Here is a 13286-nt window from a genome sequence, read left to right as displayed (position 1 = left end):
TCAGCTCTGGGACCAGGTCAAACAAACGGTCATATTTCTCATATGTGAAGTTTTTTTTCATGAATGAAATGTTAAATTTCATGTCTCCCACATTTTCTGCATAAAATGTGATTTTTCAGGGATCCATGGGTGGCTCAGTGGTTTGGTGCCTGTCTTTGGCCCTGGGTGCAATCCTGGAGACCCGGGATTGAGTCCCGCATTGGGATCCCGGCATGGAGCCTGCTTCTCCCTCTGCCTCTCTATGTCTATCATGAATAAATAAATAAATCTTTTTTTAAAAATGTGATTTTTCTTTGTAAATGTGCTAATTTGGTGAATTATGCTGATTGATGTTCAGATGTTGAACCAGCCTTATATCCTGGGGATAAACTCCAATTCTTGTGACATATGAACCTTTAAAAAAAATTTTTTTTTTATTTATTCATGAGAGATACAGAGAGAGGCAGAGACACAGAGGGAGAAGCAGGCTGCCTTGATCCCCAGACCTGGGACCACGCTCCGAGCTGAAGGCAGACGCTCAACTGGAGCCACCCAGGTGTCCCACATGTTAACCTTTTAATATTGGATTGGATTCATTTTGGTAATTTGGTAATATTTTTTTGAGAATTAAAAAAAACAAAACTTATGTTCATCAAGGAGATTGGTCTAGTTGTCTAGACCACGTGCACATGGGACATTCCCCAAGATTCTGGGCCATAAAACAAACTTCAACAGAAGTTTCAAATCTTGGAGAATACAACTGAAGTTATAGAAAACATGCTCTTACTGTATCAGGATTAAAATAGTAATAACAGAAAAACACACCTTTAGCAATCCATCAGATAAAAGGACGTCCCAAGGGTAATTAGAAAATAAAACTATAAAAGGGGCACCAGGATGGCTCAGTAGGTTTATTGTCTGACTCTTGATTTTGGCTCAGGTCGTGATCTCAGGGTCGTGAGACTGAGCACAGAATCTTGTCCCTCTCCATCTGCTTCTCCTCACTCTGTCTAAAATAAATAAAATCTTAAAAAAAAAAAAAAAACTATCATAGTTCATGGGATGCAATCTGGAGAAAAACACAGCATTAAGATTTTGTTAGAAAAATAATAAAGGTCCCAAACCACTAATCTAAGCTTCTACTTTTAAGAAACTAGAAAAAAAAAAAAAAAAAGGAAAAATGAATTCAAAACAGTAGAAAAATAAAGAGCAGATAGCAATGAAATACAAAACATAAAAGCAGTAGAAAAATAAAACCAAAGGCTTAGATCTTTGAAAAAAAAAAATTAACAAACTTCTAAACAGACTAATCAAGAACAAGTGGAAAAAGTCATCAACCTAAGAAATGAAGGATGGAGCACCATTACAGACCCTACAGACACACAGCTTCTGTGGAATGGACCGGCTCCTTGGAAGACAGATTCCCGATGCTCACGTGGGATGAGATGACCTGAAGAGCCCTGCACCTGCTTGAGAAACTGTTTCATGGTTAAAACCTCACAGTTAACATTAAGGGACCAGCTGGCTCCAGCAGGGAGTTCTCCCCGACATTTACCATCAGGAGGCCTCAAGTGTGCCCCTTGTTAATGCTGTTTTCACTGAAACACACACACACACACACACACACACACAAAAAGGCACCAGTGCAGGTCTGTGTGAACACTAGTGTTTACTTAGAACGTGCAGGAGGCGTGAGCCCTGCAGCAGCAGCATCCTTCAGGAGGCCAGCCCGAAGTCTGCAGGAAGCAGCCACAGCGCGGACCACGGCCACAGTGACCTGCCCCTGTAGACAGCCCCATCCCGCCTCAGAGCAGCGATCTGAACTGAAAATAAAGACCCAAGTCGTGGTTCCCAATCCATGGAAAGCCTGGTTGCTGCGAGGCAGGCACAGGCCTCCAGGGCACCCTTGAGGTCTCCACTGCCAGGCCCTGCCATAAGCCTGCCTGCTGCTACAGGAATTCAAGTTCCAACAGCTAGCCTCTGATAAGAGACACAGAGAAACTGAGGCAGCCTCACGCCCTCCTCTCAGGGTGGTCACTGGAAACAGTAGCAGCTTGGCAAGGGCCACAGCCGGGGCTCCGTCTCCTCCTGACGTGTCCCTCCACGGAGGAGCTGGGTACCCACAAGGACCCTGAGCTCTGAGTGAAGAGCCAGACCTCCCGTCCTGCCCCACCCAGCATCACGCTGCACCCTCTACCCCGTTCTGACCCCTCTGGCTGCAGGGAAACGGGCCTGACAGTGTCTGCAGACAGGACGACTGGCCAGGGGCTGCACAGGAGGCCCAGCAGTCCAGGTCTCCCAGCGGCCGACCTGAACAAGCAGCTCAGCTCCTGGTTCTGCCTAGAAACCCGCAGGGTCTGCGTGGGACCTGCTCTCTCCCCACCGGCCTGCTCTCCTTGCAGTGCCCCTGTGCTACTCTGACCCCCACGCCAGAGGGCCCGCCCTGTGAGGGGGTTCATCTTCCCCAGCGGGGGAGTGGGAAACCTGTCTGGATTGGGAGCCGACCCGAGGACTCCCTCGCACCACGCCACCTGGCTCCATCCTATCTGCTGTGCTGAGTGGCCTGCGCCTCGTCCTCCGCAAGCAAGGGGAAGATGCCAGAGAGCAGGGCCGGCCACAGATCCAAGGGGAACCACTGCTTGGTGGGCCATGGGGGCCAGGTCAGATGGGACAACACAAAGTCAGGGGTCCTGGGAGCTCCAGGCCGGGGGCCACGAGGACTCCACGTGTGGCCCAGGGCGGCAAGGTCATGAGTTTAGAAATGGGAAAGCTGACGGCTCCGGGCCAGGAGGCTCTCTCGCTGCTGCCTTCTGTGACAACGTCCACGGGGCTTGGGGCGTCTTTTCTGTGGTAGTCCCGGCCCCTACCAGGCGGGGACAAGCCACCAGCTCCATTCCAGCGAACAGGGAGCTACAGCTGCCACTGGGCACTGGGCTCTGCAGGCAGCAGCTGGGCCCCGGGCTAGACTCCGGTGCTCCTTTTTGGGGGCCCGCGCCCAATGGGCTCCACTCAGATCCAGCCCCCCGCTCTCTAGAACCCGCCAGCCTGGTCTCAGCCTCCCTGGCATCCCCAGGGACTGACGGGGGGCAGCTGTCCGGGGGAGGGGGTAGCGCAGAGCCCTCGGGCGAGAAGAGAGTGGAACTCAGAGGCTGCAGGAAGGCTTGGTTCCCAGCAAAAGGCACGGTGTCGGTGAGCAGGTCTGACGGGCCCACGCGGGCAGCAGCGGGGCTGGGTGCAGCGGGCGGCCTGCGGGCAGGGGGCCGTTGTCGGCAGGAAGCTTCAAAGTGCCTCAGGATCTGGACGCAGAAGGAAAGGGGGGTGGCTGAGGGTTCGTGTGCCCCGGGGGCACAGAGACACCCCTCCCCAGCACGGCCGCCCACCCAGACCTCCTCCTCCTGTCCTCCCCCGACCTCCTTCAACACCGGCCAAACCCTCTGTGCATGCACGGCCGCACCTGTCAGCAAGCCTGGCTGCGTGACGAGCCAGCTCAGAGGGAGGGTGTCCCTTGTCGGGCACCATGCCAGCGCCAACCCAGACGCTGAAGGAAGGAACGTGCCCTAAACCCTCTGCTCCTTCCCCACTGCTGTGCACAGGGCTTCCTCCTGCTCTCTCATCCCCACAAACGCCACTATGACCAGGTCACTGATTCTTCGACGAAGGACAATTTAAAGACAAGCAGCTAAGGATCTGAGTTTTCTGTGGCCACAGGAGAACAGAGATGCCCAGGATGCCACTAGGCAGGAGGTGTGGGGGCCCAGCTGCAGGGGGGCTGCCCAGAGGCTCCCTGCCCGATGAGAGTCAGGAGGCCTGCACACAATTCAGGCACGTTAGAGGGACTCCAGGTGAATGAGACCATTTCCGCCCCCTAGGGGCCGGGGAGGGATCGAAGCGCCCGGCACATACGTGAACCGCGACCCAGAGTGGACGACAGGAGGGTAAATCCATCTGAGCAAGCACGGAGGGCTTCCCGCAGAAGGCTGCCCGTGAGCTGAGCCAAGGGGTGTGTGTGTGTGTGTGTGTGTGTGTGCAGTGGGGAGCTGCCTGCAGAGCAGAGCTGCCGAGCAGTAAGGCAGCTGAACTGGGAAGTTCAGGAACTGGAAAAGGTGCCACGAACCAAGGACCACAGCTGTCCTAAGGGCACGACCTGTCCCACACAGCCAGGAGCGGGCATGTACAGGTGCGTCTGGGGAAGGATGGCCCCAACAGGTGTGAAACTGCTGAGGCACCCCGTCACCCGCTCCTCTGGGCCCCACTGCTCACCTTGGTGGCCTTGTTGGTCACAGGTCCAGGGCTGCCTGCACTGAGCTCCTGCAGCCGCGGCCGGGTGAGGAGCAAGATGTGCTCCTGGGAGAGCAGGTCGGTGCGCCCCAGGGATGCGATGGCGCCCAGGGCTCTCTGCCAGGGAGACAGGAGGTCAGCAGGGCCCCCCCAGGATGGAGACCCATCTGACCAGCTCCCTTCCTCCTCTTGGCCCAACTACAGCCCCATGCTGGGGAAGCCCAGTGCAGGCCCCCTGGAATCCTGTGCTTACTCCCTCTGCTGCCCGTCTCCCAGGGCGGAGCCCCCTCTCCCCACATGAAGAGGTCCCCAGTTCCCCCTGCCCACTTCGCCATACCCGCGGCCACCCCCCACTCACAGGCAGGGCCTCACCATCTGCGCACACTCGCTGGGCCCGTCCAGGTGGCGTGTCAGCAGCTCCAGCACAGCCTCACAGTTGAGCAATCCACACCTGCAGGAAGGGGCAACCAGGAGATGGGGGGCAAGGGGCCGGGGCGGGGGGCAGGGAGGGCAGGGAGCGGGCAGGGGACCCACTCTTTGATGAAGCGCTGTGCCTCCTCTCGGCTCAGAAAGGCATGTGGCCCACACGTCACGGTCTGCACCAGGTTCTGCTCCTGCTGGCAGTCACTCAGGCTCACAGCTTCAACCCTGTGGGGGGCACAGTGGTCAGGGTTGGAGAAAGACCCCGCGGGTCATGCCTCCACCCAGGGAGGGCACCCAGGGGGCTAACTCACCGCTCCGCCAGGTCGCTGGGCGCCTGGCTGGCCGCAGAGGGGCTGTCACTGCCCGACCGACTGCCAGAGTCCAAGGCCTTGCTCCGGTCACCGCTCTCCTGGGAGGAATTCTGGGAGCTGGAGCTGCTGTCCGGCTCGTCCCAGCCCCCTCCAGCCTGCCCCGGCTGTGGTCTCAGGACTGTGAGGGATGGAACTGGGAGTCAGAGTGGAGCGGGGGGTGGGGGTGGGGGTTCTGACTTGCCTCATGCGCTCCTTCCTGTGGCACCTGGACCAGCTCAGGAAGGTCCTGAGCTCCAGAAAAATGCCTGGTATGAGGTGACATGGGACACGCCTGCCCCAGGGCCAGCTCATGAACACACAGCAGTGCCAGGCACCAAAGGCCAGGTGGGAGGCGGTCTGTGGCAGGAGGTTCAGGGCCACCCAGCCTGGGCAGCAGAGACAGTGCCCGACGGGGCAGGACTCAATCCTCAGTGAGTCCTCATGTTCTTCCCGCAAGTCAGCCAAGCTCCCAGAAGCTTCTGCCAAAGGCGGAGGTGCAGATCACCCCGACGCCTGTCCCGCCGTCCTGCCTCGCCCGCACCGTGCTCTGTGTTGCACCTGCGCTGCCTACTGCCCCTGCTAGGACGCGTGTGCTGTGGAGGCTGGCCCTGGCGTCACTGTGGCCCCAGCTGAACCAGCAGAAGCTGAGCTGGGGTCCTGGGTCCGTATCTGAACAGGGGGGACCCTCCGGAAGCCCTGCCTGCTTTGGGGCCGTAACACTCGACCTCCAACTCCAAGCAACTGGTGAGACGCTGGCAGGGTAGCATCTGTGCGCCACGCACAAGCTTTGTGCGAGAAGGAAACCAGCACGGACCACGGTGAACGTGCACCACGCTGGTGGAGGGCTCTGGCCACGGGAGCATCGCAGAGCATGCCGCCGCCTCTGGGGCCGGGCAGGACAGGACAGCAGGGCTCCCTGACCCCACCCAGGGTGCACCGCCTTCCCCGGTCTCTAGTCAGCTCCCTCCCCAAGCCACACCCTGTGGCCGCTGACACTAAGGGAGTCCTGTCCCTTGGTCCCCGCAGCCTCCTCTGCTCACCCAGACCCTGGCAGGGGGAAGCCAGACCCCCCAGAAGGCTCTCACCGCTTCCTCGGGCACCCAAGAAGCCCCTGGAGAGCGGCTTTCCAGCAGCTGAGCCACCGTGGCTGGCTGAAGGCGTCACGGCGGGCTGGTAGGCATCGCCTCGCGGGAGGGGCCTCTGGGTGCTGGGGCTCTCGGGCCCGGGGCGCACAGCGTTGGCCACCACCTCCGCAGCCTTCTGGATGGTGGAGAGGAAGGCTTCGCCCGCAGAGCCTGCACCACAGGGAGAGGGAGATGGCCCACTTTGGTCGCGTCCCCCGCGCTCTCTCGTGTCTCCCAGAAGGAGGCACTGCTTCTGCTCTGGCCTTGAAAGATCGAGATCTGAACTGTAGTTACAGAGCAGAGGCCACGTGGGGGACCGGAGTTCTTCCAGAAGCTTCCCCGGTGGATTCTGTTCCAGGATGCTCCCGGGGCTGATGGAGCCTGGGTGCCCCACAGCTTACGGCAGAGCCAGGCCCAGGGGTCCCCTCGGCCCCACGTGGCAGCAGGGAACCTCCTCAGGTGCTCGTCGCAGCACTCGCGATCCAGGTGTGGTTCGTGCCCTTCCCCACCCACGTGCCCTACGAGGACCGAGCACCATCACCCCACCTCAGGACAGGCCAAGCCTCCAAGCCAGACCCGCTTTAGGAATTAGTGCTCCCTGAGGGCCGGGGGGTCAGAGCCGTGACCAGAACAAGTAGCAGCAGGCCCCCGAGGCAGGCCGGGCACGCAGAGCCAGCTCAGCACCGCACCTGCCAAGTCACCTGTGGCAGCCAGGCCAGCGCCCTCCGCCCTCGGGCCCTGGAAGGAGCCGTGTGTGCAAATGAGGCCCAGCCTGGCTTCTCCCCTGCTGGCTAAGCAGACCCGCCCGGCCTCGTCCCACAGGCCCCGGCAGAGAAGGTCGAGTGGGCAGGGCACGCCAGCCCGGCCACACCACCCTCCAGGGCTTGGCAGGCCCGAGCTGCCAGGCCCTCACCCCCACGGCTCTGGGAGCCCACGCAGCACTCACCCGTGTGGCCCCGCTCCTTGCTGTAGCCGAAGCCCTGGAGGGTGCCCTGGGGTCTGGACTGCGAGCCCATGCCTGCAGGCAAGTGTGGCCGCTCATCCTCAGCCCTGCGCAGAGTGGGACGCCGGCCGAGGACAGCAGGTGGGGAGAAGGGACCCCAGGCCCTCCCGAGGGAACACCCAGCGGCAGGGATGGACACGGCGGCCTACCTGCTGGAAGCAGGCCCCTGGGAGCCTGGGAGGGAGGCGGAGGGGACAGGCTGTCAGAAAATAGTGCGCTCCCCAAGTCCTAGACGAGGAGGAGGGTGCTCAGCATGTGCAGCCGGGCTGCCACCCCCCCCCCATCTCCCCGTCCCCAGGGTTCTCAGAGGCCAGGCTGGGCGGGGGGAGGGGGGGGCTGGTCCCACAGCAGGAACAGAGGCAGGGTCCCAGGCGGTGGGAGAACAAAGGCCCAGTACTGCCCTAGAGCCGACCTGAGTCCCGACTCACCTGGGCGGCCGCCCGCACCTTCTGGTACAAGCTGTTCCCGTGGAGAGGATCCGGGGGCCCTGAGAACGCTGCGGGCAGAGCCAGAGAACCAGCGCTGAGCGGGCACTGCTGACCGCCGGGGTGACGCTCCAACACTCGCATTCCCTGGGGGGTGAGCTGCAGCCCATCCCGGCCGTGGCCAGGCCCCCCAGGGGCCCCTACAACTCTGATCACCCGACAGGTGGCCCTGGCAGCCCCAGGGTCAGGGTTAGCTCCATAAAGCACAGGTTGGACCTCAAATCCCCCACACGACGGCACTTCTGGGTCAAAGTCCTTACAGCAGCCATCAGCCCGCGGAAGCTGCCAGCCCCCAGAATGCTCTGCCCCGTGGACAAAGCCTGGGGAGCACCCAGAGCCCCTCATCCGGGACGCCCTGCCCCAGGCTGCTTCTAGAGCTGCACCCCCGTCCTGGCCCATGGAGGCCGCACCCCTGCAGGCCCCAGCTCCCACGCTCACGCCAGGCCTGCGTGTCGACCTGCAGAGCACGACGAGGGTGCCCCCCTCCCTGACCCCACCGTCTCTCTGAGTTCCTGCAGGGGCAGCCTTACTACCTCCGCACCCCCTTCCGCCCGGAGAACACACAGAGGATCTCGTCCAATCCAAAGCCCCACAGAGGTCCCTGGGGGGCCGGGCGACAAAAGCCTGCTCTTTATCATGACCCACAAGCTCCACCTCTCGAAGGTCTGCGCTCAGGGTCACAGCAAGTGAGATTCTCCAGAAAGAATGAGCCCACCCCAGGCTCTGTCTCATCTGTCACAGACGCACCTCTCTTCCCAGCCCCATGGCACTGTGCCGTCTCCACTGCCGCTGGTGGCCCAGGACCCGCAGCCGGGAGCCGAACCTCCAGTGAGTGGGGATGGCACCCCCTCATTCCCATGGGACTCCTGCCCTGGGGCTACCTCCCCACAGCCTGGCACTGTCCCCTGAGCTTGGAGCATGGCAGACGGAGGCTGTGGCCACGTGTTCCTGGGGCGCAGGACTGGGGGACGGCTTGTGTGCAAGTTGGCAGCACAGACACGCCCCGGCCGGCGAAAGTAAGCAAAGCAGGCCTGCTGTTTTTGCACAGGAGTTTTGGGGGGCTCTGGTGACGAGCACGAGCCCCGGTGGACACCGGGGGCAACGGCCAAGTCTGGGGGCAGGACGCTCTCCGGGGCGCCGAGTGCCCAGCCTTGCCCAGCCCGTCTGTGAAGGGCCGATGGTGGCTTTGGGGTGGGGAGGTGCTGCCTAACGATGGGGGTCCTCCGTGCGCACCAGGTGCCTCCCCGGGGCTCTCACGGGCCCAGCTGGGTGTGCACGGTTCCTGCCTGAACGTGGCCCCTTCCAAGACTCCCTGTGCGGCGGGGCCTGTAGATGCTGCAGCTGGGACTCCTGCCTCACCTGAGGGAAGGTCTCGGGGCACGTCCCCCAAGTTCTAGTTAAAGAGAAACAGGACAGCCCCCGGTGTGGGTGGGGTGAGACAGGCGACTCCCCTGCAGCCCCATCTGTGGCCTAGACGGTGACAGGCCAGGCCCCCCTCGTGCAAGCTCACGGCGCTCCCTGGCTGGGGCCCTGAGGACAGCCCTGAGGACACGGAGCATCTTTGGCAGGTCCCGCGCTAGAACAGGCAGGAGGGGCCTGGGCCGCCCAGGCCGGGCAGGACACACCGGCAGAAAGTGACGGGCCAGACGCAGCAGGGCTGGGGCGCAGGCGGGAGCTGCCGGGAGGGGTCCTGCGGTGGGGGTGCCCCTGGGGCTCGGGTACCTGCGGCCTCCTGGATGAAGGCGGGGTTGCGCTTGAGGATGAGCACGGAAGACGAGGAGCCGTGGCCACACAGGTGGAGCAGGATCTTCAGCACCTGCGGGGCGGGCAGGTGGGGCGGCCGGCTCGCACCCCGCCGCGCCCCGCCGCCCGCCCGTGGGAGCTGGGCCTGCCCTGCCGCGAGGAGGGGCCGCGGGGCCGCGCGGGGACTCACCTTGAGCTTCACGCGGCCGGAGCCGCTGTGCAGCCGGGTCAGAAGGTACTCGAGGAGGCACTGGCTGCTGCCCGGGGACTCGTGGGAGATGCCTGCGCGGCCGTGGTTAGGGAAGGGCTGAGCGCGGTCGGCCGCGCCCCCCGCCCCGCCGCCCCGGGCCCCGCCCCCCGCCCCGCCCCCCGGGCCCCGCCCCCCGCCCCGCCCCGCCCCGCCCGCGGGCCAGCGGCCGGCACGAAGGATACGGGCGATCTCCTCGAACAGGTAACCCGGACACGGGGCGTCGTCATCCGACGTTCCCTTCAGGAGGAGCGGGAGCTGGAGAGGAAACAGGGCCCGGCCCGCGAGGCGTGAGCGCCGCGGGGAGGGGGCCGAGGGCGACGGCAAGACGCCCGGCGCGGGCTGAGCGGCCGCCCGCACTCACCCGGTGCAGGAAGCTCAGCCGGTCCCGCAGCGCCGGCGTGGCCGCCATCATGCCGGGCACCTTCCGGCCCCGCCCGCCGCCGCGGCCCCCCTCCAATCCCCGCGCGCGCCGGGCCCAGCTGGCCAATCGCTCGTGCGGGGCGGGCACACCACGTGAGCCTGAACCAATCCGAAGTCCCGGGTCAAAGACAGACAAACGCGCCAGCCACTTGCAGTGCTCCCGGAGCCGGGTCGCCGTTCCGGAAGAGGGGCGGGGCTAGCGGTGGGGCGGGGCTGAGGCCCGGCCAATCAGGGGGCGCACGGAACGCTGGGCGCCGGAAGAGGGCGGGCGCAAGATGGCGGCGCCCACGGGTGCTGGGAGGAGCCGCTCATGTCCGGGAACGGAGCGGTGTGGGGGCGCGTGCGGGGCCGCCTCCGCGCCTTCCCCGGGCGCCTAGCGGCCTGCGGGGCCGAGGTGAGGAGCCGCCGGGCGGGGCTGGGCCCTCGGGACAGGCGGGGCCCGCACGGGCGGGGCGGTGGCCGGCGGGCGCGGAGGCCGTCGCGATCCCGGCGCGTCCCGCCCGCCCTCCAGGCCGCGGCCTACGGCAGGTGCGTGCAGGCGTCCACGGCCCCGGGCGGCCGCCTGGCGAAGGACCTCTGTGCGCCGGAGTTCGAGGCTCTGCGGCGCTGCTTCGCCGCCGCGGTAGGTGGGCGCCCCCGGGGGACACTGGGGCGGGGGGCGGGGCCCGGGCGCCGCCCGACCCCCGACGACCCCCCGGGCGAAGGGCAAGCAGGAGGCCGCTCCCGGGAAGGGCAGCCCCGAGCGGCGCTCGCCGGCCGTCTGGCCCCCGCGGAGCTGCTGCTCCGGGGCCGGGACTCAGCCGCGCCGCGTCACGGCCCTTCTGTGCCGACGCGCAGCCTGCGGAGGTCTGTGGCCGCCTGCCCTGCCCCAAAGCGGAGTCACGGGTCGCGGGGAGCCCCGGGGTTGGCCGCGCTCCAGGAACCCGGCGCCCGAGGAGGGGGCCCTGGGCTGGGCCGGGATGCCCGCGACCCCCTGTGCCCCGGAGCTGCTGGTGCAGAGAACCCGACGCGGACAGGTTGAGCTCGGCGGCCTCCGGGACCTCAGGCCGTCCGTCCCCCGACGTCCCGGGATCATCCCGCGCGGGCAGCTGTGCCTTGGCCGCTTGTCCGGGAGAGGACAGTGCGAGGCTCCCTCCCCGGGTCGCTCGGGCCTGGTCCTGCCGCCAGCCAGTCTCCCCCCCCTCCCTGTCGCCAGCCTCGCATAGGACGTGGGCCTGCAGCCGGGCACACCTGTCCCCTGCGCTTCCTCCCCGGTTCTGCAGTCTTCCCCGGGGGACTCTCCGCTCTGGGGCTGCGGCTTGGAAGAAGCTCCGTGGAAGGACCAAACACGTTCCCTGCACACAGGTCTCTCCGTGGTACCTTTTGTGGTGAGGGCCCACCTGTTCCAGGCACCTGTATGCTCCTTTGCCGTGGTCGCCTACAGACGCTCCCACGGGGCGCCCTAAGCTCGGGGGCTCTTTCCCATGCCTCCATCATGGAAGATGACCCCACTGCAAGCTGGGGGACCTGACGTTCAGGACGAGGGTGCTTGCGTGTCACCACGAGGAAATGCACCGATGAGCGCCTTTTTGCCCAGTCTGCTGCAGTCCCCAGCCCTGCACAGAGCTGCCCAAGGAGGCAGAGAGGGTGCTGGGTCCCGTCCAGCTCCGTGCCAGGGAGCCCTGTCTCTGGGCAAGTGTTTGGGGCTTCACCTCAGCGTTCTCTGTAAGGAGCTCCCGCCGCCTCGTGAGCACTGAGCACGCTGTGTTGGGGGGCCCTGCATGGGGCCTGATCCAGGGCGGCGTGGCTTGGGGGCCTTGGCCCGCGGCAGCTCCAAGCACCTGAGCCTCCAGCCACGCGGCCATGCCGGCGCCCGCAGCAGGGCTCTCTGGAAGATGTTTGCTGCCGGACGGCGTTTGGTGGGACAGTTTTCTTGTTTTATGGTCTTTTCTAACTTAACCTGTTCACACCAAATTCTTTATTTTCTAGGCCAAAAAGACCCTGAGGGGAGGCCTTTAGGATGGACGAGCGAGCACTGCACTTGTTTGCTGCCCCAGGGAGCAGAGCCGGGCGCCTGGTGCTGACGGCCGCCAAGGGCAAACCTCCAAAACGTCTGACACTTTTAGAGCTAGAAGGACTGCAGGCGCGTCGGGGAAGTGGTGGGCGAGCGGGCGTGGGTTTTTCTGCCTCGTGTGTGAGGCTTTGGGTTAGAGTAAGATGCTGAAGCGATAATAAAGACCATGTGAGAGCTGTCCTGTTGGACGGGGCTGTGGGAACACGCTGCCCAGGAGTCTCACTTTCTCAAGAATTCTTACCCAAAATACCTTATTTGAGCCTAACGGAGCCGCCAGATGTAGCTGCCAGTTTACAGGATGTGCCAAAGATAACAGCACAGCCACACCAGAGAAGGGAAGCCGCCTCCTGTGGGTTTCTGAGAGGTGCCCTCGAGGGAGGGTTGGGCTTAGGAACCCCGGGCAGTGCGGGGTGCCTGCCTTTCTGAGGCCCCCCAGGGTCAGAGCCCAAGCCCTCCTGGCTTTCCTTGCCCCGCCCCTGACCTGGGAATGAAAGTAGGGGTGGCCCCGCCCCTGAATGCCTGGCACAGGGCCGGAGCGCCACCTGCTGGATGCCTGGGGACTGTGCTCCAGGAGCCCCTCCTGAGGCATGGAGGTCACCCTGCCCTTGGGCACCACCCAGCCCCTGGCTTGCTGGAGCCAGGCATCCCTGACACCCTGACGCCGGGCTTCTCTGGCCCCTCACGCTCTCCACTCCGACCTCTGCAGCTTCTTGTGAGGAGCCTGCAAGACGCGTTCCACAGGCGTCGTCCTGTGTGTCCCTCCTCTTCGGGCTACACACCAAACTCCCAAGTTTCTTGGCCTTTGTCAGTTCTCTGGCATCCCCAAACTCACTCCATCCTCAAGACCATGTTTATTGGGGGAAATACAAGAGAACTGGTGTCTGGATGCAGCCGTTCCTGGAGCTGCATCGTCACATAGAACCCTTCGTCCTCAGGCAGCATCTGAACTCAGGGCTTGTGTGCACCAGGTTTCCATCCTTACTCCTACCCGGCCCTCTGGGCTTGGTGGCCCTGCCCTAGAAAGGGAATCCTCACGAGATCCTACCCCAGTCGCCTGGGGCAGCTCCTACGAGGACGGTCACTCACTGATGGCCCTGCTTGCTGCTGCTCTGGCTGGACCACTCACTGCACCTGCTGGTCTTGACACCAGTCTTCTGTGGTCACAAAGCAGACCACGG

The 13286-nt window shown here is 63.7% G+C and overlaps 2 protein-coding genes across 4 annotated transcripts; one reads left to right on the top strand and one right to left on the bottom strand.

The window, feature by feature from the left end:
* Positions 1-1629: 1629 nt before the first annotated feature.
* On the bottom strand, positions 1630-10084 carry TEPSIN (TEPSIN adaptor related protein complex 4 accessory protein). 2 transcript variants are annotated; one of them, XM_072746283.1, is made up of 13 exons: positions 9997-10082; positions 9818-9890; positions 9576-9667; positions 9365-9458; positions 7586-7653; positions 7307-7385; positions 7101-7172; positions 6116-6325; positions 4992-5169; positions 4792-4905; positions 4630-4708; positions 4240-4374; positions 1630-3275 (listed from the first exon to the last, which is right to left on the bottom strand). In XM_072746283.1, the coding sequence occupies exons 1-13, from the start codon at positions 10045-10047 to the stop codon at positions 2727-2729; spliced, it is 1794 nt and encodes a 597-aa protein (XP_072602384.1). In that variant the 5' UTR covers positions 10048-10082; the 3' UTR covers positions 1630-2726. The 2 variants fall into 2 exon arrangements, with proteins under 2 accessions (XP_072602384.1, XP_072602375.1); XM_072746274.1 differs by having other exon boundaries at positions 9576-9890; positions 9997-10084.
* Positions 10085-10292: 208 nt separating this feature from the next.
* On the top strand, positions 10293-12310 carry NDUFAF8 (NADH:ubiquinone oxidoreductase complex assembly factor 8). 2 transcript variants are annotated; one of them, XM_025999923.2, is made up of 4 exons: positions 10293-10449; positions 10567-10677; positions 11318-11422; positions 12024-12310. In XM_025999923.2, exons 1-4 carry the CDS (start codon positions 10366-10368, stop codon positions 12051-12053), a joined length of 330 nt encoding a protein of 109 aa, XP_025855708.2. In that variant the 5' UTR covers positions 10293-10365; the 3' UTR covers positions 12054-12310. The 2 variants fall into 2 exon arrangements, with proteins under 2 accessions (XP_025855708.2, XP_025855709.2); XM_025999924.2 differs by lacking the exon at positions 11318-11422 and having other exon boundaries at positions 10294-10449.
* The last annotated feature ends 976 nt before the right edge of the window (positions 12311-13286 follow it).

Source organism: Vulpes vulpes, chromosome 2 (assembly GCF_048418805.1).
Source record: "Vulpes vulpes isolate BD-2025 chromosome 2, VulVul3, whole genome shotgun sequence".
Classification (NCBI taxonomy): domain Eukaryota; kingdom Metazoa; phylum Chordata; class Mammalia; order Carnivora; family Canidae; genus Vulpes; species Vulpes vulpes.
The sequence above is the reverse complement of the archived record's forward strand: the minus strand, read 5'-3'. Positions and strand labels throughout refer to the sequence as shown.

What these genes read in the sequence shown, in the direction of transcription:
- TEPSIN (XM_072746274.1), bottom strand. Translation starts at nt 10,047, where the DNA reads ATGATGGCGGCCACGCCGGCGCTGCGGGACCGGCTGAGCTTCCTGCAC. An exon ending in CTTCATCCAGGAGGCCGCAG is followed by an intron (nt 7,654 to 9,364) that starts GTACCCGAGCCC and finishes CTCTGCCCGCAG; the next exon opens with CGTTCTCAGGGCCCCCGGAT. An exon ending in AGGTGCGGGCGGCCGCCCAG is followed by an intron (nt 7,386 to 7,585) that starts GTGAGTCGGGAC and finishes CTCCTCGTCTAG; the next exon opens with GACTTGGGGAGCGCACTATT.
- NDUFAF8 (XM_025999923.2), top strand. Translation starts at nt 10,366, where the DNA reads ATGTCCGGGAACGGAGCGGTGTGGGGGCGCGTGCGGGGCCGCCTCCGC. An exon ending in GGCGCTGCTTCGCCGCCGCG is followed by an intron (nt 10,678 to 11,317) that starts GTAGGTGGGCGC and finishes CCGGTTCTGCAG; the next exon opens with TCTTCCCCGGGGGACTCTCC. An exon ending in TCTCCGTGGTACCTTTTGTG is followed by an intron (nt 11,423 to 12,023) that starts GTGAGGGCCCAC and finishes TTTATTTTCTAG; the next exon opens with GCCAAAAAGACCCTGAGGGG.